The sequence below is a fragment of the Rhinolophus hipposideros genome (assembly GCF_964194185.1).
Source record: "Rhinolophus hipposideros genome assembly, chromosome: 5".
Taxonomy (NCBI): Eukaryota; Metazoa; Chordata; class Mammalia; order Chiroptera; family Rhinolophidae; genus Rhinolophus; species Rhinolophus hipposideros.
This window is the reverse complement of record NC_138051.1, coordinates 46,735,943-46,759,002: the sequence shown is the minus strand read 5'-3', so window position 1 is coordinate 46,759,002 and position 23,060 is coordinate 46,735,943. Positions and strand designations below refer to the sequence as shown.

Genomic DNA, 23,060 nt, shown 5'->3' with positions numbered 1-23,060 from the left:
GGGACCTGGAGAAACACATTGTTCCCCAATATTCCCCAATAAAAACTTAAAAAAAAAAAAAGCAGTTGATACACGAGACTGGAATTCAAGGGAAAAGTCAGGGCAAGAGATAGAAATTTGGGAGTTGTCATTGTATAGACAGTGAGGATTCACATGTCCTCACCCTTAAGAACTTGTCCTTTTAATGAGCTATTAAAATATGGTCTTTTATATGACCTATTTACCCTGAATGAACTCTTACATGAGAACTGTGCTTTCAGGATCTCACAAAGCATTTCTCATGAAGACTTACAATGTTATGTAAGAGTCTTTGTCCTCTTTTATTTTTTCAGAACTGAAGCCACGTGGTGTAGCAGTCAATTTGATCCCAGGTTTACCAGCGTATATCCTGTTCATGTGTGTTCGACATGCTGACTACCTGAATGATGATCAGAAAGTAAGGTCGTTGCTAACATCAACAATTAACAGCATCAAAAAAGTCTTAAAGGTCAGTTCAAGTTCAACAATATTTTCACAATGAATATTAGTTGTGTAGTTATGACAGAATCTGTACAGAGGCACTTTTCCTTCCTTAGCCTTGAGGTAAATTACCGGTTAAGAACATTTTCCAGTGTTAACTGTTACCTGCCATTGTAGGAAACATTCTTTCTTGAAAATTGTCTGCTTCTTTCAAAACAGGACTCATGTTGAACAGTAATCAACATTAATTTGATATAATGGCATTTAATTGTGGAATAAATTGTTTCTTCATAGACAGAAATAGTCTGCTTTAAGGTCTTAGAACTAAATTGGAACTATTTAGTGGAGTCCATATATGAGTATATGGGGAATATGATGCTTTAGTTCAAATTGGTATTAAATAAGTTCAATAATACATGACTCATTGATATAAAAACTGTTTGATAAAACATTAAAATTTTTCTTCTAACTTTTCTTCCCATTTTTCTCCAACTCACCCATAATTTTCCTCTTACCTGAAATGCCTGATTTCTGGTGAGAAGCAACACACAGATACTAATCAGAGAGGGAAGACTTGGAAAAGGCAGCAAAATTATATAACAGAGCAGAAAGCTCTACATAACTCGGTAATCACTGAGTCGTGTTACATAATCCTCTTGACTCTAAAAAAAAATAAACATTATTCCTAGTTTTAACTCTCAGTGTTTCTGTTGGAAGCTAAGAGAATGTGCTCTAAGTACGTTGTTTTCTGATTGTCTAACATAAGAAGAACTTTTAGGATGGAGATAAGTGGATTGTTAACATGACCAGTGGACTCTCTCAAGTCTAAGATGTCTTTCATGAACTATTTTAATTATGGTAAAATATACATAACAAAAATTTTATACCATTTAACAATTTTTCAGTGCACAGTTCTGTGACATTAAGCACATTCATATTATTGTGCAGCCATCACTGCCATCCGTGGCCAGAACTTTTTCATCTTCCCCAGTTGAAACTCTGTTCCCATTAAACACACCGTTCCCCAACCCTGATCAGGAACTTAACATTTACAAACTGATGAATGTCTTCTGAATGTAACTCATTTAATTTGGGGTATATTGATGCTGTATTGAGCTTAAATAGACTATACATTTTATTGCTTTTTACATCAACTCTTATAAAGACAACAAAACCAAATCATAAAGTTTTCTCCCTCTCATCTTAATGGCAAGCAGACATTTATCTAATTTAACTAATTTTGTACCAAATTGTTTGAAGATTAAAAAGGCGTGGGTACTAGAGCATAACACCCTTTGATGTCATTTAAAATTGATGTGTGTTTGTCTTGCATCCTCATTTTGAATTGAAGTGATTTGTCATTGGTATGTGCCCCAGTCCTGATAAGGAGTCCCGCAGCTTCCCCTCTCTGTTCAGCTCTGCCCTGGACTTCCGCTATCCCATTTCTGATTCACTGCTCAGAAATTGTATCTTATTGTTGACAGACCTTTAACCTGGGTTTCAGCGCTTCACAATCTTTGTGATTCCCTTTTGTGCTTTTAGTCCTTTGATTCCCTCAGTCACCCTGAGGGAAGTGAGTTTGGGTAAGCTGCGGCTTGGTGAATTTTTTTCTGCTTAAAGGGACTGCTAAGCTCCCATGAAGCAGAATTACTGGGAATCATTTTCTGATGGCAAGAAAATGGATGCCAAGCAACGTAACAAACAACCAATTAACCCAAGAGTTGAAATTCTCTAAAATGATGTAAGACTTTAAAATTGCAATGTGATTTATTTTTATAATCATTTATAATGGTAACTGCAAGAAACGGGCCTTCTGGTATCTGTTCGGTTATTTTCAGGTTATTTCTCTAAGGAAGAAACGAATTTAAACTTAATTCTCTGTTTCAGAAAAGAGGTGATGATTTTGAAACTGTCTCCTTCTGGCTTTCTAACACATGCCGATTTTTGCACTGTTTGAAGCAGTACAGTGGAGAAGAGGTGAGAAAATCTTGATTATAAAACCAGCATGCTATACTTTCTCTGACCTTTTTAAGGAAAATTTAAAAGCACAAAATGTTTAACCATTTGTTGATTTAGAAACCTGAATTTAGAAGTGGCTTGGAGGTTCATAGCTTTGATGTTCATTATTTACAGAACAGTGACTTTGGGGAATAACAGTTTCTTCCCTCTGAGAGTTTGTATTATGAGAAAACACAGAAGAAATAAAGGAGCATTTTAGATGTAACAATAGAATTTTTTGCCAATATGTGGAAGTGGGCTTTTCAAGGACTAATACAGGAATATTGAACTATTTTTAAAAATTAATAAATGTCAGCTTACTATAATACATTAAAGGTGATAAATTAAGACCTGTCTTTTTAGATTTGTCCAGAAATCTGTTTTGCTTTTGTTTGTAGTGATATGTTCATCTGTTGTTTGACAGACTTCATATTTTAGAACTATAATATATTAATAATTACCTAATAATTATTTATTAAGGGCTGCTGAGTATGTGTCAGATAGCACTTACTATACATTATGTTATTTAATTCTTACAATAGTTCTATGAGGTAGGAATTATAAACCAGTTTTACAAATGAGGAAACTGATGCTCAGTGAAGTTCATTAGTTTGCCCAAGTCTTGTCAGCCGTAAGGAGCAGAACTGGAATTCCGGGTCAGCCTGCCTCCGAGAGCCTGTGACCCTGATCACTACCCTCCATGCCTCCCCATCATTTGCCGGGAGGGTAGGCCGAGAGGCGAGCAGTCGCAACTTTCTCAGCACCCATACAGAGGCTAGGGAACAGGGGGCTGTCCTGGCAAATGATAGGAAATACAAACATGAGCAAGATGTGGTCCCTGAGAAGGTGGGACTGACAGACCCAAGTCCCCCAGAGGGACCATTAACTAACTGTCCTCCTTCCTCACTTCTAGACCATGTTGGGAAGTAGGTTGCAGGGCGGCAGATGCTTGACTGTGGGCAGCATCCATCCAGCAGACTTGAGTTTGTCAGGCAGTGTCTGGCAAAAGTACCTGCTCGTGCAGTTGGCTTTCCAATTTAACAAATATACTACCAAAGGATGCTATTCCAAGCTCAGACTGCAAATCATGTGTGGATACCATGAAAAGGAAATTTTTTAAAATTTATTCACCAGTCTCTGTAGAAATTGGTCTATTTTAATAAGATTATATATGTCCTTTGAGTGCAGTATTTATAAATAGGACTATATTTAACAAACTGAAGTTTAAGAGGTTAGTACTTTTGATAACTCAGTGTTTGGCAGTAAACCTCCTGTATCATAAGTGAAAACACTCATTAACTTATTTTTTAATTAAGTTCCCCCATCTTGTTTCATTGCCATTGCCCTTGGAAAGGCTTAAATGCTGGGTTGCCAAGTTTAGACATCATTCAAAAGCTAGTAAGAAGTGGCACCTTTATGATGAAAACAAATACACAGTGTTGAGACTGATTATGCTGGCACCATGTGTGGGAGGGGTGGAAACTCTTCAGAGCGATGAAAAGGGCAGGTGGATGCTGGTCCCCCGAGAGGGTTACTTCATGTGTATCATTAACTCTGCATTGTGACTCTAGGGCTTTATGAAACACAACACATCTCGCCAGAATGAACACTGCCTCACCAATTTTGACCTGGCTGAGTACCGGCAGGTGCTAAGTGATTTGGCCATTCAGATCTACCAGCAGCTCGTGCGGGTGTTAGAAAACATCCTTCAGCCGATGATCGGTAAGGCCAGGGCGTTGCGGACATCGAGATCTGTGTACCTCACATGTCCGCCGGTAGATGACCACCAGTGGCACACGTTACAGGGCGTGTATTCATATGGACACGTTTCAGGGCGTGTATTCAGTCCTCACGTTAGCTGAGGAATCTCAGAACATGGGGTGTTAGCCATGACTGACGAGAACGCATCAAAATCACTGCTTCCATATGATGAAGTCAGCAGTATCTCGTTTCCCTCCCCAGCGTGGAATGCCGCTCTCTTAAGATTGGGTTATGCTTTATATCCAGCAGTAGACCTCATTCCTTGTCCAGTTTTCAAAAACACTTTAAACTTTGGTGTAGGACCCTACTACACTACTCCACCTACAACTAAAGAAGCTGGGGAGGGCTTGCACTTTGCCCAGTAGGCTACAGGAAAAGGTTTGGACGGTACCATGGCGGCAGAACAGGTCTCAGGCACCCCATGCTGAGGTGCACATCTATCTCAAGGGCCCTCTGGAATTGTTAAAGGCAATTTGGTTTAAAGCAGCAGTTTCTTATTGGATGAGCGTGTGTGTGTGTGTGTGTGTGTGTGTGTGTATGTTCAGCTAACTGTGTGATTCCATGTACCTCTCTTTATATGTGTACACTCATTCTCGGTATTTATGTATCATGCTACCTATATTCCTTTGGAATGTGCAGCATGTGTGAAGTAGGAATTAGGAGGCATGTACAAATTGCAGGCTGCTAATCTAGAATGCATGAAATTAAAGAAATTATTTTTAAGTTACCAAACTGTTATCTTCAGACAAATTGCCAGCAGCCTCCGAAGGCTACTCCCTCTGAAAGCTACCCTTTCTTGCCCCACCCAGGTGTTTTCCTCATTTCTAAAACTTCATTTCCCTTATATGGGCTCATAGTATTCCATTTTCTATCGTACTCTCACAATTAAACAACTGAAAACAAAAGGCTGAGGAAACCATTGGAGATAGCAGTGATTTTGTCACTTGTTTTCTAAAAGATTATGAATTTAAAACAATCTAGGTCAGCTAAAGTGCAAGAGGTAACAGATACAAGGTCAGCTTTAGCCAACCTTTTGCCTATTTTTATTGGCTAAACAAGGAGTTCACCTCTAAGATGTCCCACTTTAACCCACTACCCCCATCTCCCAGTGATTTAACAACAAACATTTTGGCTCCACAGGTTCTGTGAAAGCTGAATTTAGCACTAGGAGACAAAAAAATGAATCAGGTTTGGCCTGTGCTCTCAGGGGCTCCCAGTCCAGGAGTGGGCATATTAAAACCATCCTAGAGGAGACATAAGCCAAATGCTATGAGAGCGCAGCAGAGGGGACAGCAGTGCTCCAGATGAGAAGACTGAATCCTGAGAGGCAGAGGCTAACCCCAGGTCTCCCTGCCAGTGTGGGAAGCTCAGGAAAAGGAAGGACCCAGCTCTCCAGTCCTGCAGGACTGCCCTCTCCCCACCCAAGTCTCCTCCAAGACCTCCCACTCTCCTGCCTTTCTTGCTACTTGATGTGTTTTCCACTGGGGCTCACGGAGCTCTGGAGAACGCTCACCTTCTCCCTAACGCTACATACCTCTCTCTCAGAAACCCTTCCAAGGTACCACTCACTTGTGCTATTACAAGGCTGCTACTTCATATTTTATTTTTTTTTTTTTTTTTTTTTTTTTTTTTTTTTTTTTTTTTTACTTCATATTTTAGAAAATACATCATTAAGATTTTTTAATATCATGGTAAATTTTTGCATTAAAGAATTATTCCTTCACTGAAGTTGAAAATCCAGAAGCCCATTTTTCGTGAAGTTCTTGTACCCTCTATTTTGATGCTCCTATCATTTTTGTAAACTGAATGTGTGAGATTGTGTGTTTGTACATGAAACGGGTTTCCCTCCAGATCTTTTAACACTTGAACTACTCCTGCAGTCTCCGGCATGCTGGAGCATGAGACCATTCAGGGCGTGTCTGGCGTGAAGCCCACAGGGCTCAGAAAGCGGACCTCCAGCATAGCCGATGAGGGCACCTACACACTGGACTCTATCCTCCGGCAGCTCAACTCCTTCCACTCGGTCATGTGTCAGCATGGCATGGACCCCGAGCTCATCAAGCAGGTGGTGAAGCAGACGTTCTACATTGTGGGGGCCGTCACCCTGAACAACCTCCTCCTGCGGAAGGACATGTGCTCATGGAGTAAAGGCATGCAGATCAGGTGAGCAAACACCAACCTGGTGATGGCCCCTGCTCGAGGCCCAGCTGCCTGCTGGGGTGTGGAGAGCTGATGGCTTGTTTCAGGTCCGTGCACCTGATGTCTGCTGCCACCAGCCAAGCGGCAAGGGGAGACCTGGCCTGGAGCCGCTACCTCTTACCTGGCTGGACTTGTCCACTTTCAGCCGTTATTGCTCCTGGCTGTACCTTCCAGCAGGTTCTACTCACTGCTTGTTTGGAACTCTGCTCCACTGTGAAGCTAACTCTTTTGAGGGAGTGGAGAGATGGTGAAAAACACGTAAAGATGAGATAGCTGCTTCCTCTCCTTTTGTGTGTATTTTAATTGTACAATAACAAAATATCGAATGATGGTGAAGGTTTCTAATGTTTGATTGCTCCTAGAAATTTATTTTGACAAACTTCCTTTTTGTACCTAGGGCAACAAGGACGTGTCTAACAGATGTTTTACTCACACTGCAAACATGCCCCTCTATATTTCAAGAAAAGCTGCACTCGATTTTATGCCCGACTACTTACTCTTCTGCATAACCTCATTACCATAATAAAATTGATTTATTTTGCAAATAATTTATTTTAAAATAGCTACAATATTCACCAAGAGGGGAAAAAAGAGTTCTACAAAAGTCTTTAGTGAGTCAATCTCAGGACACCTTGGCATTCTTTTCAAATTTTTCATTTTGACCCACATCCACTATGGTTGACGTTAAGAAGATAATGCCTTCCACTCAGGCAGTAGAGTTTATTTCTCTATAACCTTTGTTTATACATGGGAAGCACCTGTAGTACTGTCATAATTCCTGCTATTTGCCTGTTTACTAAGTTCTGATTGTGTGTCCATTTACCTCGTTTTAGTTTAAGAACCACTGTTACTTGGTGGGGCACCTCTTGATACCTCAGTCTCTGTGTAGTTTCTTTGTCTCTCTCCATATTTGGGCTCTTCGTCACTTCCAATGGCCCCCACTCGCCTTTCTCTCCTTCCATTCCTAAGCTTCCTCAGGCCACTAACTCCATTGCCCAGGCTCTTCCGTAAAAAAGGCTGTAGCGCAAAGTCTATGTGAGGGAATTATGTTATTTCGTTAACTAGCTTGCAGTTTGACTTCAGAAAGAGCGAGGACATAAAGGATTATTAATTCTCACCTCTGAAGTTGTAAGAGAGGCTAGAAAGTGTTTTCTGGTCAGCTGTTTAATAAGGACGCAGCCGTACGTAGAATGTATTTCGTTTTGTCTTTTAGCAAGTCTTATTTCATAACTTCGGCTATTTCTCTTCCATTAAAGATAATTATATTCTCTAATCTTTTATATAATTATGATTATAAACCTCATGACTATTTATAATGATATTTTTAAGCACAGCTGATAAGATTTAAGAAAAGCGAACAGAAATACTGCCTGTCATTTTAACTGAAATTCCTGACAAAGCCACATACAAAAAATTGAGGCATTTATGACAACATCCAGTAAATTTGCATTCTCTCTCTCTCTCCCTCTCTCTCTCTCTCTCTCTCTGGCATAGGTACAATGTCAGTCAACTGGAAGAATGGCTGCGTGACAAGAATCTGATGAACAGTGGGGCTAAAGAAACCCTGGAACCTCTCATTCAGGCTGCTCAACTTTTGCAAGTGAAAAAGAAAACAGATGATGATGCAGAAGCCATTTGTTCCATGTGCAATGCTTTAACTACTGCCCAGGTAAAGTAGCTTTCCCTAGTATGAAGTAATTTAACACTCATCAAGGGTGATATTTAGGCAAATAAGCCACCTAGCTGTTGCTCTTGTCTATGAGCTGACTTCATCTGTGTCAGAGATGATACTATATCTATACAGATCTTGAAGAAAGGAAATTTTACCAGAAAGTAGTACATTTCGGCGCTAGTCACAGTCATCCACAGTCAACATTGTATAAACATTTATTGAGTTTCTGCAGTGTTCTGTGTAATGTCCCAGGCACCGAGACACAATCATGAGCAAAACAAAATCCCTGCTTTCATGGGTTATATATTCTATGCATTCTGTGGAGCTTGTATTCCAAAAAATAATTTTCTATATTATTTCATAATGGAATGATTCTTTAAACTTCTTGATTTTGAGACAGAACATTCTTGTTCCTGCAATTCATGAAATGATGAATTGAGTTGCTATTTCAAGGCACCATACTTACTTTTGGGGGAGATACTTCAATAAATAAGGAACAATCCCTGCTTAAAAGGAACTTCAAGTTCAGTAGGGAAGACAGATGTACCCAATTGATTTTACTATAAGAGATTCTGGCAAGTTCAATGGTAAGATGTCTACAGGAAGTGATGGGGGTGATAACTGAGTGTGTTCAGAGAAGGTCCCATCAAGCTTGGCATTGAATTTAAGGAGTGAGATGAGGGGAAGGAAAGATGTTGAGAACAAGGGCAAAAGTATGGAGCAAGGCGTAGGCTTAAACACGCCCATTGGTCTTTTGCCCAGTTATTTCTGTGCTGACTCGTGAACTTTCTTAATGTTCACCACATATCTCATAACATGGAAATCTTACATAGATTACACACAGAATATGCACAGAAAGTACGTAGGTGGATTCTAAGGACACTCTCCAAAATTGCCACTTTGGGAGACTTAGGAGGATGGGAGTAGGGGCACTTTCATTTTTCATGTTATGTTCTTTTGTACAGTTTGAATGTTTTTCCAAATTTATATTGCTTCTTAAAATGCACAAAGATTAATACATTTTTATTGTAAAAATTCAAATAATGAAAGTAAATGTGCTTCAGACTGTCTCTATCTTCCCTGTTGTCCCAACCCAGCCCCGAGCAGAATATAAAACTGTATGCACAATCCTTTCAGTTTCCCAGATTATAAGCACCCAGTGTATATTTCTTAATATGTTGAAAACTTTGATCATTTCACTTCTCACAGATTGTCAAAGTGTTGAATTTGTATACGCCAGTTAATGAGTTTGAAGAAAGAGTCTCTGTGTCATTTATTCGTACTATACAGGTAAGCTCTCCCGGCTTTCTTTTCCTATGGTTCACCAACACAAACTTTTGAATGGAAATTTTACAATTTATTGAAGGATAATGTGTTTTTTATTATATTGTTTTATCTTATTTTTATAGTGCATGAGGTTGTTTTGATAACAGCTTATTGGAAAAATGAAGTGATTTTAAAACAAATATAAACGTTATTCATTAGTTGAGTTTTTGGTAGGATTGTTGGCAGAAGAAAAATCTTTATAGATTCAAAGAACTGATACTCTTTTTTTGTGTTTCAATTTTCTCAGATGCGTTTACGAGACAGGAAAGACTCTCCTCAGCTGCTCATGGATGCTAAACACATCTTTCCTGTCACCTTTCCTTTTAACCCGTCCTCCCTCGCGCTCGAAACCATCCAGATTCCGGCCAGCTTGGGCCTGGGATTCATAGCCCGGGTCTGAAAGTGATGTCAAGGCAAACAGTGACAGCACATTTCTTGCCTGAAATAAGAACGCATTATTCCCAGTGAGCTACTGAAAACACATTTTTAAAGAGAAAGTAGTGATTATCTTTCAAACAAGAGGTTACTAACTGGAAATCTCCCTAGAATACTTGCATCACCTTGGAAAGAAAGGAAGTTAGGCTCTTTTCTGCCGTGTACCCTATAGAGCAACACTCACCCTTCTCAGTTAGGTATCCCGAATTTACATGTAGGTGAATGACAGAAAGAAAGAAAAAATATGTGTCTTCAGCTGCTAGCATTTATTTTAAATCCTTATCGCTGCGTCTAAATGGTATAAAAAACATAAATTCCAGATATGTGCTGTTGTTAGAAAGGTACCAACAGAGAAGAACCTCCTCTGTGCTAACCAGAAGAAAAATCACTATTGAGTGCATATCAGTTTAGGAATGAATTATGTTGATGTTGGTGAACTGCATCAAATAAATAAACTGGCAATATGTATAGTGGTTGGTCAAGTAACTTCCTTGTGTGTGTCACTAGAATGTAGAGATATTAAGAGAATGTCGGTTTGCTGTATAGCATAGAAGCCCATTTGTACTGTAGTTTCCTGAGCATTTTAAATTGCTGCTACATCCTGTGTTCTTTAAAATGTAAGCGATATTCTTATTAGGCACTACAACAATAAGCTTCTCTTATATCAACTCTGTTTGCAATTCAATCAGATCACAGTTGTAACTGGATTATGTGCAGATATCCACAGATTCACTTGCAGAAGTAGCAGACACTGGGAGGTCATATAGTAATGTGACAAAATGACATTTTTTAGGGTTAGGATTAGACAGAATGGCTATTGTTGCTGTTATTATTTATTGAAGATGTATTACATGGACGTGCTCATTAATTTTCCCTGGGTGGGTATCACATCGGGGTACAGTGTTCTGTGAAGTGACTTATTTTTAGTTACCAGATTTGATTCCTGCAGTGCATATATTCAACCTTGACAGGTTTTCTTTCTTCTTAATTTATTAAGAATTAATCTCAGTCACTATCTAGAGAGCATTGTCAGAATATTCATGATTCAGGTCTTGAAACCTTGATTATCCTATAAATTATGCAAAAGAAGATGTATAATAAATAATTATGATTCCATCTTTTTAGGCTTTGCACCATGTATAAATGTTCTCAGTACCACTAGATACTTTAAAGAGCATCATACTAGAAATACTTTGACTTATATAAGAAATATAAGAAGATTGCTGAATTTTATAGAGGATTTGGCTCAGTATGACCCAGATTCTGTTTTCACTCTGAAATTCTAATTAAACATAGTCTCCATTTTTTTTCTTAGAAATCTTATATAATTAATCTTTCAGGTTGTACAAAGCAAATTAGTAGCTTTCATTAGAAAGTCTGGTTCTGCATTACAATCATAGATTTATATAATTTAACTCTTAGATGGTTTATAAAAAATGACATCTTATTAAGATATGTGCAATATTATTAATGGAAGTCAAACAGTTTCAAATCAATGATAAAGATTGTTATTAAAAGATAAATACTGTCAACTTATTTGGGCCTCAAAGTCCTCGTTTATACAATAAGAGGGTTGGACAACTGTTTCTTAAGGTCCCTTCCATGTCTAACCTTCTCTCCTCCAAGCACTTGGATCCTAGAGAAATGAGCTGCAGTTACTCTGTAAGTTCATGCTCTGATGGAAAGACCAGCATTTGGTACCTGTTAATTCTGAGAGATTAATCAAATGTAGTATCACAGCTTGTGGAGCTATAAACTTTCTTAAATGTACATAATTTATATCCATGCATTTAGAAAGTTAATTAATTTAGGGAATTTTTATTGAATCCCATAATGCTGTATTCTGTTTGGGTACATTTATTTATTTGCAAAACCAACCAAAAACACTACTAATTTGATCAGATTCTCTCAGTTTTGCCTGGTTTGTGAATGTGACTTTCAATGAACCATGAACTTATAACCATTTGGTTAGTACTGAACGTGTCAGAGTCTAAGAGCATAGATGGGCCTGGGCTGGGGAGATGCCACATGGTGTAGGCTGTTCACCTCAGAGCTGCAGATTCTCCCGGGTCTGCCCCAGCTTAGTCCTGTGGAGCATGTCCCATGTAAACCCTCACTCTTGTCATGTCTTAGCTCCCACTGCCACTGCAGCTTTTTATCTTCACCCCGGGATAGCTTGTGTCCCAAAGCCCCTCTAGTCTGGGCCTTTCTCTCTCTCCTGTCTCCTGTCTCTCTGCTGGAAAGTGCAGCAGCCTCAGTTCCACACATGGGCCAGAGTCTCTCCTGTTCAGGGACGGCCACACAAAGATTCTGCTGTTCCCGGGTTCTAGCTTCCCCCAAGGCCTACCCAGAACCCCAGGTGGGGATCTCCATTAATTTATCTTAGCGGCCTAAAGAGCTTCAGTCCTAACAAGAGTACTTTACAACCAAGAACCCCAAGACCTGGTAATGACTCTGGGTACTACTTTGTGGAGGATGCATTCTGCTGGCTCTGGGTATCCTTTGGCCACTCTGAGGACAGCTCACCCTTTTTTCTGTCCATCCACACTTTCTCATGAAGCTTCAAACACACCTCCAGCAGCCTTCTACCTGCCCATTTATCTGTCCGCTCTTCACTTTCCCTCGAGTCAACCATGGATCCTATCACCTGCCTATACGACTGCTCTGGCTGCACTGAAGGCAGTGGTGGGGTCAGCCCTCAGCTGCCCCCGCTGGCCTGCCTGTGGCTTACCTTCAGGCCGGTCTGTGCACAAGTTCTCTTTGTCCTCGCTTCTCTGCAGTATCTTCTTTAACATTATCACTCATTTGCTTTTTCATAATTCCTCTATGACTGACACACAATAGGAATCAAAGAAAGATTTTGAAAGAACAACAGTTCAATGTCTTAACAGCCTCTTCTCAATACTCTCCACCCTACTCACTTTACAGACAGATTGAGCTCACACCCTGGAATGCAAAGTTGAAAAATTAGAAGCCGTTTCCCTTCTTATAGCTTTTCTTAGGTTAAGGTTTTGGTCTGCCTGAGAATAACTATAAAATAACTATAAAGATGGGGAAGATGAATATGGCATAAAATCCACAAATGTAGCTTCATGATTCTTTCGGAAGTTTTAAAAAATCCCCATATACCTGACAGTTCTTTCTTCAAGAGCAAAAGTACAAAAATATATATTCCAAAGCCAACTAAAAGGAGATTGGGGGATTTGGATCCGTTTGTGTGATTTGCTTTATTTCAGTGAATAATTGAAAGTTGGCTTTTTCTAGGTGAGTAATTATGTTTAATATAGATCACATCTTTTAATAACAGTGGGGGAAGCTATGAAAATTCTTTACTTTATTAATTAGAATTTCAGTGATTGTTTTGAGAAATTACTTTCCTGGTAACCCTAGCTAAAGGGTCACCTGTCACCATCCTGAGTTCTCACATAATATTCTTATGATCTCTCTCTCTCTCTCTCTGTGTCTCTCTCTCTCTCTTTCACACACACACACACACACACACTCACACACACACACACACACACACACAGGCACCAGTCCATAAGTTCCCCAGGAGGCACAATCAAGGATCCTCTGGGTAACTTCAACTATTTTGGATAAAACAGAAAGCAAAAATTAGAGTTCGACCCTTACATTCTGCTGACCGCTGTGCAGAGCGGTACCCTGCGTCTGGCTATGCGTTCCTTCAGCGCACTTTCTGTTACCTCACTGTAACCTCGCAGCAGCCCTGGAAGGCTGAAAGGGTAGTAACTCCTCAGAGAGGTAGTTACTATCGTCATTTGCTGATGATAACTGGAGAGAAAGGTAAGGCCAGAGACTTGCCTGAGGTGGCACAGCCCTCCGGCCCAGTTGCTTTCCTATATGCAGCAGTGGCGGTGTGGGCAGATGGGAGGCAGGGGACTTTAAAGTGTCCCGAGGTTACATTCTGTTCCTCCTGGTACCTGTGGGGTGCCCCATGTTAGCAAGAGGTGCTCTTTTTCCTTATCAGAGTTGGCAACTGGCATATGGGAACAGAGCAATGCCGAGTACCAAGTTCTTCGTGCTAACAAGGTAAAGCGCCTGGAGCCTGGTGGTTCTTTATATCAGTTACCTGCTGTAACTAGGTGTGACTTTTGTATTGAATCAGTGCCCCCTTGGAAGGCGCAATGCTCCGTGTTTAGCTCATTAATTCGTAGCAGGCTGTCTCGTCCTGATGGAAAGCAGTGAAAGCCTCCCAAAAGTTAAGAGGAAGGTCACTCAACACACACCCCTCAGAGTCGCTGTCAGATCCAGCCGGGCTGCCTGTGGAGACCCTGAAGCTGCCGGCCAAACCCCTGTGTGCCTTCCGAGGGCTGTCCCGGGGCAGGCCATATACAAGTCAGGGTGTGTTTGAACTTTATGGTGTGTGCATGCCGCCAGTGTTTACTTTGGAGTTAGGAGGTGTGCTGTGTGTATGCATGTTAGAGCTCTGTATTGCTGTGGCCTCTGTTCATGGATAAGTGCATTGTAATCTCTTCTCAGGCTGTGCTGTGAGGGCCGCCTTACCCCCTGCTCCCTTCCCTCCTGGAGCTGCCTTAAATTCTCTGGAACTTTTCCTCTGTAAGGGGATGTCTTGCCTGGAGAGGATATCAAGCCCTGTTTCTCAAGGTTTTGTGAAGGTTTTGGTTGGGTGTGGCCTCCAACCACTAATTCCTTTCTCCCCTTTCTGCATGACCCTCCCCGACCTGTTACTTCTTCCTTTTTTCTGTTATTCCCAAATAGGTATTAGAATTCTGAGGCAGCAACAATCTCAGAGCCAGTGAAATGTGGGCTTAGAGAGTGTTCCTGAGTTTTGGGGGCTCTGTGTCATAAGTAAGCAAATGAACATATGGAAAAAATATAGAGATGAGTTAGATTCTTGGTAACGCTTAAATGGCTTGTTTTCCACTGATCTTTTCTTAATAAAGATAAAGAGTACAACTATAAAAACCTTTTATGGACATTCTTCAAATATAATTTTTAAGAACCCTATAGAAGATTGACTGAAAACAAGAAAGAATGCTATAAATTCTGAACAACTGTATTACCCTAAATTAAAACAAGCTGGAGTCACAGTTGGATTTCTCAGTAGATCAGAAATTGAAAAATACTATGTAAAATATCTGCCAACATGCATTTTATACATTTTTTTATTTTGCAATTTGGTCTGGCTACAATGTTCATTAGCCTAACATAACGGGTGTTGTCAGAGTCATAAATATCTAAAAATGACTAACATTTCCTTAGTATTGTAATGTTGCCTGAAATATTTGAAAGAAAAAATGGTTTTTGAGTTGAAATTGGTGTGTATAATTCAATGCTTGGTAGGTCAGTACAGTTTCATGCAGTTTTCAGAGTCAATAGTTTTAAAAATCTTATTGTTACCATATGTTGTATGATTTTTGCCTACATTTCAGGCTCTCTAAATCTCTTAAGCCATTTAGGGTTTTTTCCAACAAATGGTGAAATTTTCCTTTAAATGCGGATATGTATGTTGTATGTTGTAATTTATGATTCCTAGTTTTGTTATTTTTGTGGAATCCTGGAGTAACATTGATTTTTTTTTTTTTTTTGTATCCTTGGAAATTTTTAAATTGCTCTAACAGTGTTGCATAGAAATGAGCTCATGACATTTAACACACTATATTTTAATTATTAACTTTAATTGTTAATTTACTGTGAAATGGATATGCCTTTTAACTAAAATGAAATTGAACATTGCAATTTTCCAAAAATTTTTCTTTGTTGGATCTGGAAAGGAATTCCACTTTGATTTACACAGAAAAACATGATATAGTTTTAATCCTTGGAAAGTTCTTGGGTAAAGTATTCATCCATTAAAAAGAAAACAGAAGTACTGAGAAATGAAGGCATTATCAACCAACTCTAGTTTTAAACTGAACACATCCCAGCATATCTCATATGGAGTTTTTAAAAATAAGTTAGTAATTCACCTCATATCAACAAAAGCCTTTGAAACATGGGTTTTCACTAGATATCACCTAGTGCTAAGATGAAAACCAAAACAATATCAGACTGATATTTATGCTCTAAATTTGTAGTCGTCTAATGTTGTACTTAGTAAATGTGCGTCATTAATGCTGTAGTCTCCTAGCTGTTATAGAAAATTGTTGAAATAAAGATGTGGATATAAAGGATTTTTTGTTGGTGTCTTATCAATAAACCCACCACACATGGACATGGAGCATACACATCCTGGACTATAAAACACACCTTTAAAATTTAAAGAGTAGAAATCCTGTAATATATGCTCTCAGATGGCAATAGAATTAAGCTAGAAATCAATGACAGAAAAATAACTGGAAAATCCCAAAATACTTGGAGATTAAACAACATACTTCTACATAACACATGGGTCAAAGAAGAAATCGCAAAAGAAATTTAAAAATATTTTGAACTAAATGACAATACAACTTATCAAAATTTGTGGGATGCAGTGAAAGCAGTGAAAGAAGGAAATGTATAGCATTGAATGTATATACTATTAGAAAAAAAGAAAGCCCTAAAATCAATCATCTAACTTTCTACTTTAGGAAACTAAAAAAGGGAGAGAGAGAATTAAATGCAAAGTAGGCAGAAGAAAAGAAATAAAAATTAGAGCAGAAATCAATGAAATTGAGGACAGTAAATCAATATAGAAAATCAATGAAACCAAAAGCTGGTTCTTTGAAAAAAAAATCAATAGAAAACAAGCCTCTAGCCAGGCTAACTAAGAAAAAAAAGAGTGATGACATACAGTAGATAAGTGGTTGCTTCGGGCCAAAAGGAGGAGGGTAATGAGATAGTGATAGCTAAAGGCCATTGGAGTTTCTTGAGATGATGACAATGTTTTAAAATTAACTGTAATGATAGCTTAACATATCTGTGAATATACTAAAAACCACTGAGTTGTGTAATTTAAATGGGTGAAGTGTATGCTATGAAAATTATATTGCAATATGTTTTTAAGTAGACTTTTGACTTCTGACATGGCAGACTGAGGAAGGAGCTCCGCAAATTCTCTACTCAAAAAGAAAAAACAAGCACAACACTGGACAAAAGTGTCAAAAACAACAATTTTAGGGCTTTGTAAATTGACCAACAGCATACAACAAATTAGTAGTGGTTATCCACTAAAAACCACTGAACTCTGAGTAAGAATAGTGGGAGTCTGACATTGTTGTCGGGGGCTACTCCCGTCATCCTCCACTCTCCCAGCTCAGATAGCATGGTAGTTCTACCAGTCAGATGAACTGTGAAAACCAGCAGCTTTGCCTTTGGAGGGCCTCCCTTGTTTGGAGGGGAGTGCAGTGAAACCTCACACTTAGTAGTAAGAGTACTGGTCTCAGAACTGTGAGAGAATACATTTCTGCTGTTTTAAGGAACCCAGTTTGTGGCATTTTGTTACAGCAGCTGTAGGAAAGTAAAGTAATACAGTATTAAACAAGTATCTGTGATGAGTTAAGATAAATATTTTAATCTCTAGGAGAACCACTAAAAAAATTAAGAAATAGTTATTCATTTATTTATTTTTAAAAGGTAGGAATTAAAATGGTCCACTGAAAAAAAGAAAAAAAATCTACTGCCAAAAATGTCAGTAAAGGAGAAACAGGGACAAAAAAGACACAAGCCATATAGGAAACAACAAAATGACAGGTGTAAATCCAACCACATCAATGATTACATTCAATGTGAATGGATTAAATACTTCTACAAGAAGGCACAGATTGTCCAACTGGATACAAACAAACAAACAAAATAAAACATCCACTGTTTTTTTATATACTGTTTATAAGAGACACACTTAAGATTTAAAAACATATAGGTGGAGAAAAAAGGAGAGAAAAAGACATACCGATCCCATTCAAGACTGAAAAGCAAAATTATAATTAACTAGAAATAGGAGGAGCTTCTTCAGCCTGACAAAGGACATCTATGGAAAAACCTATGGCTAACCTCATAATTAATGGCAAAAAAACGAAAAACAAAATCCTGAATGCTTTCCCCCTAAAATTGGGAACAAGGCAAGCATGTCTGTTTGTTATTACCACTGCTATTCGACATTGTGCTGGTGGTTCTACCCAATGCAATAAGGCACCAAAATAATAATAATAGTAATAATAATAATAATAAATAAAGGCACCTAAATTGAAAAGAAAGAGTAAAAAAATGTATTTATTTGCAAATAACAATCTTTTATGTGGAAATTTCTAAGGGAATCCACACAAAAAAAATTACTAGAACTAATAAACGAATCCAGAAAAGGTCACAAGATATAAGATCAATATACAAAAGTCAATTATATTCTATACACTAGCAATAAACAATTGGAAAATGGAATTAAGAAAACATTCATATACATTTATAATAAAAAGAATAATAGTCTGGGAACCAATTAATTAAAGAAGTGTAAGATTTGTACACTGAAAAGTACAAAACATGACTGAGCCATCTTGCGGGAGAAGTTTGCAGCGGTCCACAAACTTTCCCAAGGGCTGGCACTCGGCCAGGATGGGACTTTTATTCTATATACGATATCAAGTCATTGCACAATTTTCCAAAAGTCCTGCTAGGATTTTTATTCCAATTATGTTAGTCTTATCGATTATTAACTTGGGTAGAATTGACACCTGTACAATATTAAACATTCCCATCCATGAAAATGGCACGTTTGTCTATTTATTCAGGTCTCCCTTTATGCCCTTGAAATTTAAATACTTCTCCACAAAGGCCAAGTGCATTTTTGTCAGTGTAATTTCTGGACACTTTATATTTTAGTTGATATTGTAAATATCTTATTTTTCTATTTTACTTTCTATTGTTTTTTTTCTAAGTGGTTATCGCTGATACACAGGCAAGTTACTTTTTTGTATTTGATTTTGAATATGGTCACCTGACTGAACTCTCTTACAAGTTCTAATAGTTTGGTGATTCTCTTGGGGTTTCCATAGACATGGTCATGTCCTTTTCCCAGTAAACACACTGCGACCGAAGGGAGCTGCAACTCGGGCCGGAACCGCCTGGGAACACTACGTCTCCTGCCCCCGAGAGCCCGCGCGTCCCGCGGGGGCTGCTTCTCGGAGAAGCGCTGGGTCCCCGCCAGGTGGACCCACTTCACCGCCGACCACTCGCCGGGAGGAGGGTCGCGCCCCACCCCCGCCCCCGCCCCAGCCAATCGCGGCGAGGACTCGCCAGGCCGGGCCGGGAGAGACCAATCCGCGCCTTCTCTGCTCCGCGGCCGCCAGCCCTCGGGGAAGTGTGTGGGCCGCTGGAAAACTTCTCCGCGAGGTGGCCCCGCGCTGCTTGATGCGGCGCCCGCCTGCAGCTCCCTGCCCCGGGCCTCAGAGTGGCAGGCGCAGACCCCGAGCCGCCCGGTCGCCGTGCCTGAACGGCCCAGGCTCTCGGGCCCATGGCGGTGGCCGACCTGTACACGCAGGTAGGCGGGGTGGCCCGACCAGCGGGAGGGCGCGCGCGGGGGAAGCCGGCCCGGCGCGAGTGCTGACTGTACCTGCTGGCCGGGCCACACCTGTGCACCTGGCGCGCCGGCCGTGGGGAGGGGCCGCGGAGGGCCCGGGGATGGGGCCCGGGGGTGGGGCCCGGGGAGCGGCGCCCCTCGAGGGCTCGGGCCCTCGTTCACGGGAAAGGCGCCTCCGAGAGCTTGGCGAGCTTGGGTCCCCTGGTGACTGGAAGACAGAGTGAGAGGGGCGCCTCGCGGGGCCGAGCCTCGGGGCCTAGTGGTCGCGCGTTAACGCGGTCCCCCGCGCCCCTCGGCCCCCCCTTCGGGAGCCACGAGTGGAATCCGAGTTGCTGGCGGCGACGTAGAAATCTCAGACGTGGGCGAGTAATATTATCCATAATCTTTCCGACCCTCCTGGTAGCTTCTTGAACAGTTTGGCCTAGTGTAGGGCCCCAATATTCGGGACGATGTCTAGATTTCTTGAGCCTTCAAAATACCTGCACGTGCGTTGAAGTTCATCTGCGGCGGAAAGCTGCACCTGCCTGGACGTGTGGCCCAGGCATCGCCTGTAGTAGAAGTTGAGAGCTTCTGGGAACCCAGGGGTCCTGACATGCGACCACAAGCTCTTCACCTAATATTTATACGGTGTTGTTTCATAGTTTGTGTAGCTCCTTTCACACACAACCCGACTCTGGGAGTCACTCTAGAACATTCCTCTGAAACCTCATCTTCCAGGGGCCGAGTACTCCACCCTTATCTAGGAAGGGCGCATTCCCACAGGCTATCCAGAACCGGCTGAAATGATGTTGGTTAGTTATTTGGATAAAAGGTGTGAAAGTGTTGGCCCTTTTGAAAAATATCCATTTGAATAACCATAAAGCCGGACCTTTCTACACTGTAATGGAGGAAATCCACAGTTCCCAATATTCAGATGGATGAGACTAGTATCCATCCATTTACCCTGACACATGCCCTCCCTTTATGTTTGAAAAGACACTTTTGTTGTAGATATAAAAATTGTTCTAAATAAGTGTTGCAATACGCCTGTCTTCAAGGCTTATGCACGAAGGGAGATTAGACGGGACAGGCAGGTAACAGCAGTGTAAAGTGGGTGACTGGGGCAGCCTAGAGATCAGGGGGTAGGTGTGGCTGCCACACAGGACCTGGCTGCCAGGCGTGGATCCCTGAATGGACAGCCTGCCCGCCACCCTACTGCAGGGTCACTATTTGCCTGGGTGCAGAAATGGGTTTCAGGTTGTTTGAAATCATTGTGGGATAAGATTGTACAATGGCAGTTAAACGTGGGTCCCCAGTCACACACTTTGACGTAGGCCAATGCTGTGTGCGGGCATCCAAGACAATTGGCTAGTTTTTGGGACTCGGGAGGGTTGAGAGGAGTGGTAGGAAAGCAAGGGAGAGGGTTTAGATTAAGAAAGAACTATTTAACAAATTAAACTCTAAAACCTAAACAGGCAGCTATACAAATGGGGGGGCATCCTACCTCTGGAACTGATAAAGTGGGGGGCTGACTGACCACCTGGAAGGGAGGTGGCGGCCTAGAGACACCGGATACAAAGTGGGTAGGGACAACCATCAATCCTTCTGACTCTGGGATTCTCCGATTCTCTGTCCGTTCAAGCTCGTCTCTAGAAAACTCTTCCATATCATTTTTCCTACATTGCGCCTGGTACCTAGTTAGTATTTGATAAATTTTTGTGGCGTGAGGCACTTGATGATAGGGGTGCTCACGCCTGTGTATTTTTGCTTGGGGGCGGAGAGGGCATTGTTATTTAAAATAGTTAACAATTTTCTCTGTCCTCCAAAGTATCTTCCAAGAATAGTTTTGTTCAAGAATTTTCTTTTACCGCCAGTAAGTTGAAGACCAAAGAAGCACTGTTGGATATCTGATGGCTCACATTTTCACTGGTAAAACTGTTGTAGAACAGAGGCAATTCAAACACTGTCCATTTAGAACTTTAGTTAATGAAAATGCATTAGAGCAGAAAATACTGTTTGGTTCGTTTGTATTTGTACTGTTACTAATTAAACAAAGTAGAAGGAAAAAGTTTGCTTAAACCATTGCAACACCTATTTAAAACAATTGTTTATATCTACGGCAAAAGTGTCTCTTTAAATGGAAAGGGAACCCTTGGCCACATTTAACTGCCATTGTACAATCTTACCCCACAATGTTTTCAAACAACCTGAAACCCATTTCTGCACCCAGGCAAATAGTGACCCTGCAGTAGGGTGGCGGGTGGGCTGTCCATTCAGGAATCCACCCCTGGCAGCCAGGTCCTGTGTGGCAGCCACACCTACCCCCTGACCTCTAGGCTGCCCCAGTCACCCACTTTACACTGCTGTTACCTGCCTGTCCCCTGGCTAATCTCCTTTCCTGCATAAGCCTTGAAGACAGGCATATTATCGCCCATAAAACACTTATTTAGCACTTCCTGTACATAAAATATTATACTTGGAGGAAGTTAGAAAGATTTTAAGTGACAGTCTTGCCTCTCAAGGAGTTTTCTGGCTTGTGAAAAATGAGAAATGGCAAGTAATTCAGTCTGCTGAGACATAGAAGGCATGGAGGATCCTGCTGGGCAGTAGAGCAAAGCGGGGGCAGGGGGAGGGGTTCTTGGCAGCCATAGGTCAGGGCTTTATACTCCAGTGAAGGTTTTAAATGGGGATGACAGGATCAAGGGGGATATTTTAGGAAGCTGGGTATGCCAGCAGTGCCTATAGGACTCTGTACCTGTGGGAGAAAGCTGGAGTCAGGTAGCTGAATTCTCAGGTCATCCTAAGTATCTGGGGAAAGAATTAGGGCCTCAGTATTGGAAACAGACAGTGGGGGCAGAATCTGGAGAGCGCTTGGAGGAGGAGAGAGTGAGAGACTGGACTGGGGAGTGGGGAGAGCGGTGGGCCAAGGATGGCGTGGAGGTTAGCATCTGGATGAGTGAGAGCAGGGTGGCACCATGGACACAGTTAGGGACATCAGAAGGAGGAGAGATTTCTTAGGAAAGTCATGAGGCAACTACCTGCAGGGGTTGAGGTGGTGGTGGGTTTCCAGGGGAAGTGCCTGGTGGTCAGAGGTTTGTGTGGAGGACGGGCCAGGTGTCTTCTTCCCAGAAGCGGAGTCGAAGCTCAGGCAGTGAGGGCTTCCCCAAGGGAGAGAAGACAGAATGCTAGGGAATGCATCTGATCAAGGAGGGAGAGGAAGCAGAGGGGACTGAGGCAGAGCCATTTCAGGGAGGTGGAGACAGGAGAGCGGGCATCAGGAACCAAAGGAGGCGAGATTCTGAGAAAGGGGCTTCCTGGGAGGAAGCACGGTGAGAGTAGCAGTTGGAAGGTGGAAGTATAAAATGACCCATCCCTTTTCAAAAGCTAGTTGTCGATATGCCTTAGAAATGTTCAGAGCATTTGACCCAGCAGTTCCAGTCTTTGAAATCTCTCTGAGAAAAACCAGTCGCGCCCTTCTCTACCTGAGCCCTCTGGAGTCACTTTCAAATTCACTAACCAGCCACTGGGTCCTACCTCTCTGCGTCCTCGCCCAGCCCCCTGCCTGCCTGCTCCTACCTTGGCTCTTGTTTCACCAAACTCTTTGCTGTCGTCCCTCAGCGCCTTGGCACATGAAACTCCCTCTGCTTGAAATGTCTGTCTGTCTGTCTCTCTGTCTACTTTGCTCACCCGCACCTTCCACATTCAATTTGAGCAGTTCCTCTTCTGAAAAATCTTTGCAGCAAATCCAGCTGGGCGTCT

The 23,060-nt window shown here is 41.3% G+C and overlaps 2 protein-coding genes across 2 annotated transcripts in view; both read left to right on the top strand.

Annotated features, from left to right (window-relative positions):
• The window catches only part of MYO5A (myosin VA), a 165,393-nt gene extending 149,400 nt beyond the window's left edge, over positions 1-15,993 (top strand). The window contains exons 35-41 of the mRNA XM_081048126.1: positions 333-487; positions 2,347-2,436; positions 4,029-4,179; positions 6,099-6,381; positions 7,912-8,086; positions 9,299-9,379; positions 9,663-15,993. Of these exons, the coding sequence (XP_080904252.1) occupies positions 333-487; positions 2,347-2,436; positions 4,029-4,179; positions 6,099-6,381; positions 7,912-8,086; positions 9,299-9,379; positions 9,663-9,815 (1,088 nt within the window). The 3' untranslated portion in view covers positions 9,816-15,993. The remainder of the gene's footprint in view (positions 1-332; positions 488-2,346; positions 2,437-4,028; positions 4,180-6,098; positions 6,382-7,911; positions 8,087-9,298; positions 9,380-9,662) is intronic.
• A 3,104-nt stretch (positions 15,994-19,097) lies between these two features.
• The window catches only part of MYO5C (myosin VC), an 87,489-nt gene continuing 83,526 nt past the window's right edge, over positions 19,098-23,060 (top strand). Inside the window, exon 1 of the mRNA XM_081048637.1 lies at positions 19,098-19,283. Coding sequence (XP_080904763.1) covers positions 19,257-19,283 — 27 coding nt within the window. The 5' untranslated portion in view covers positions 19,098-19,256. The remainder of the gene's footprint in view (positions 19,284-23,060) is intronic.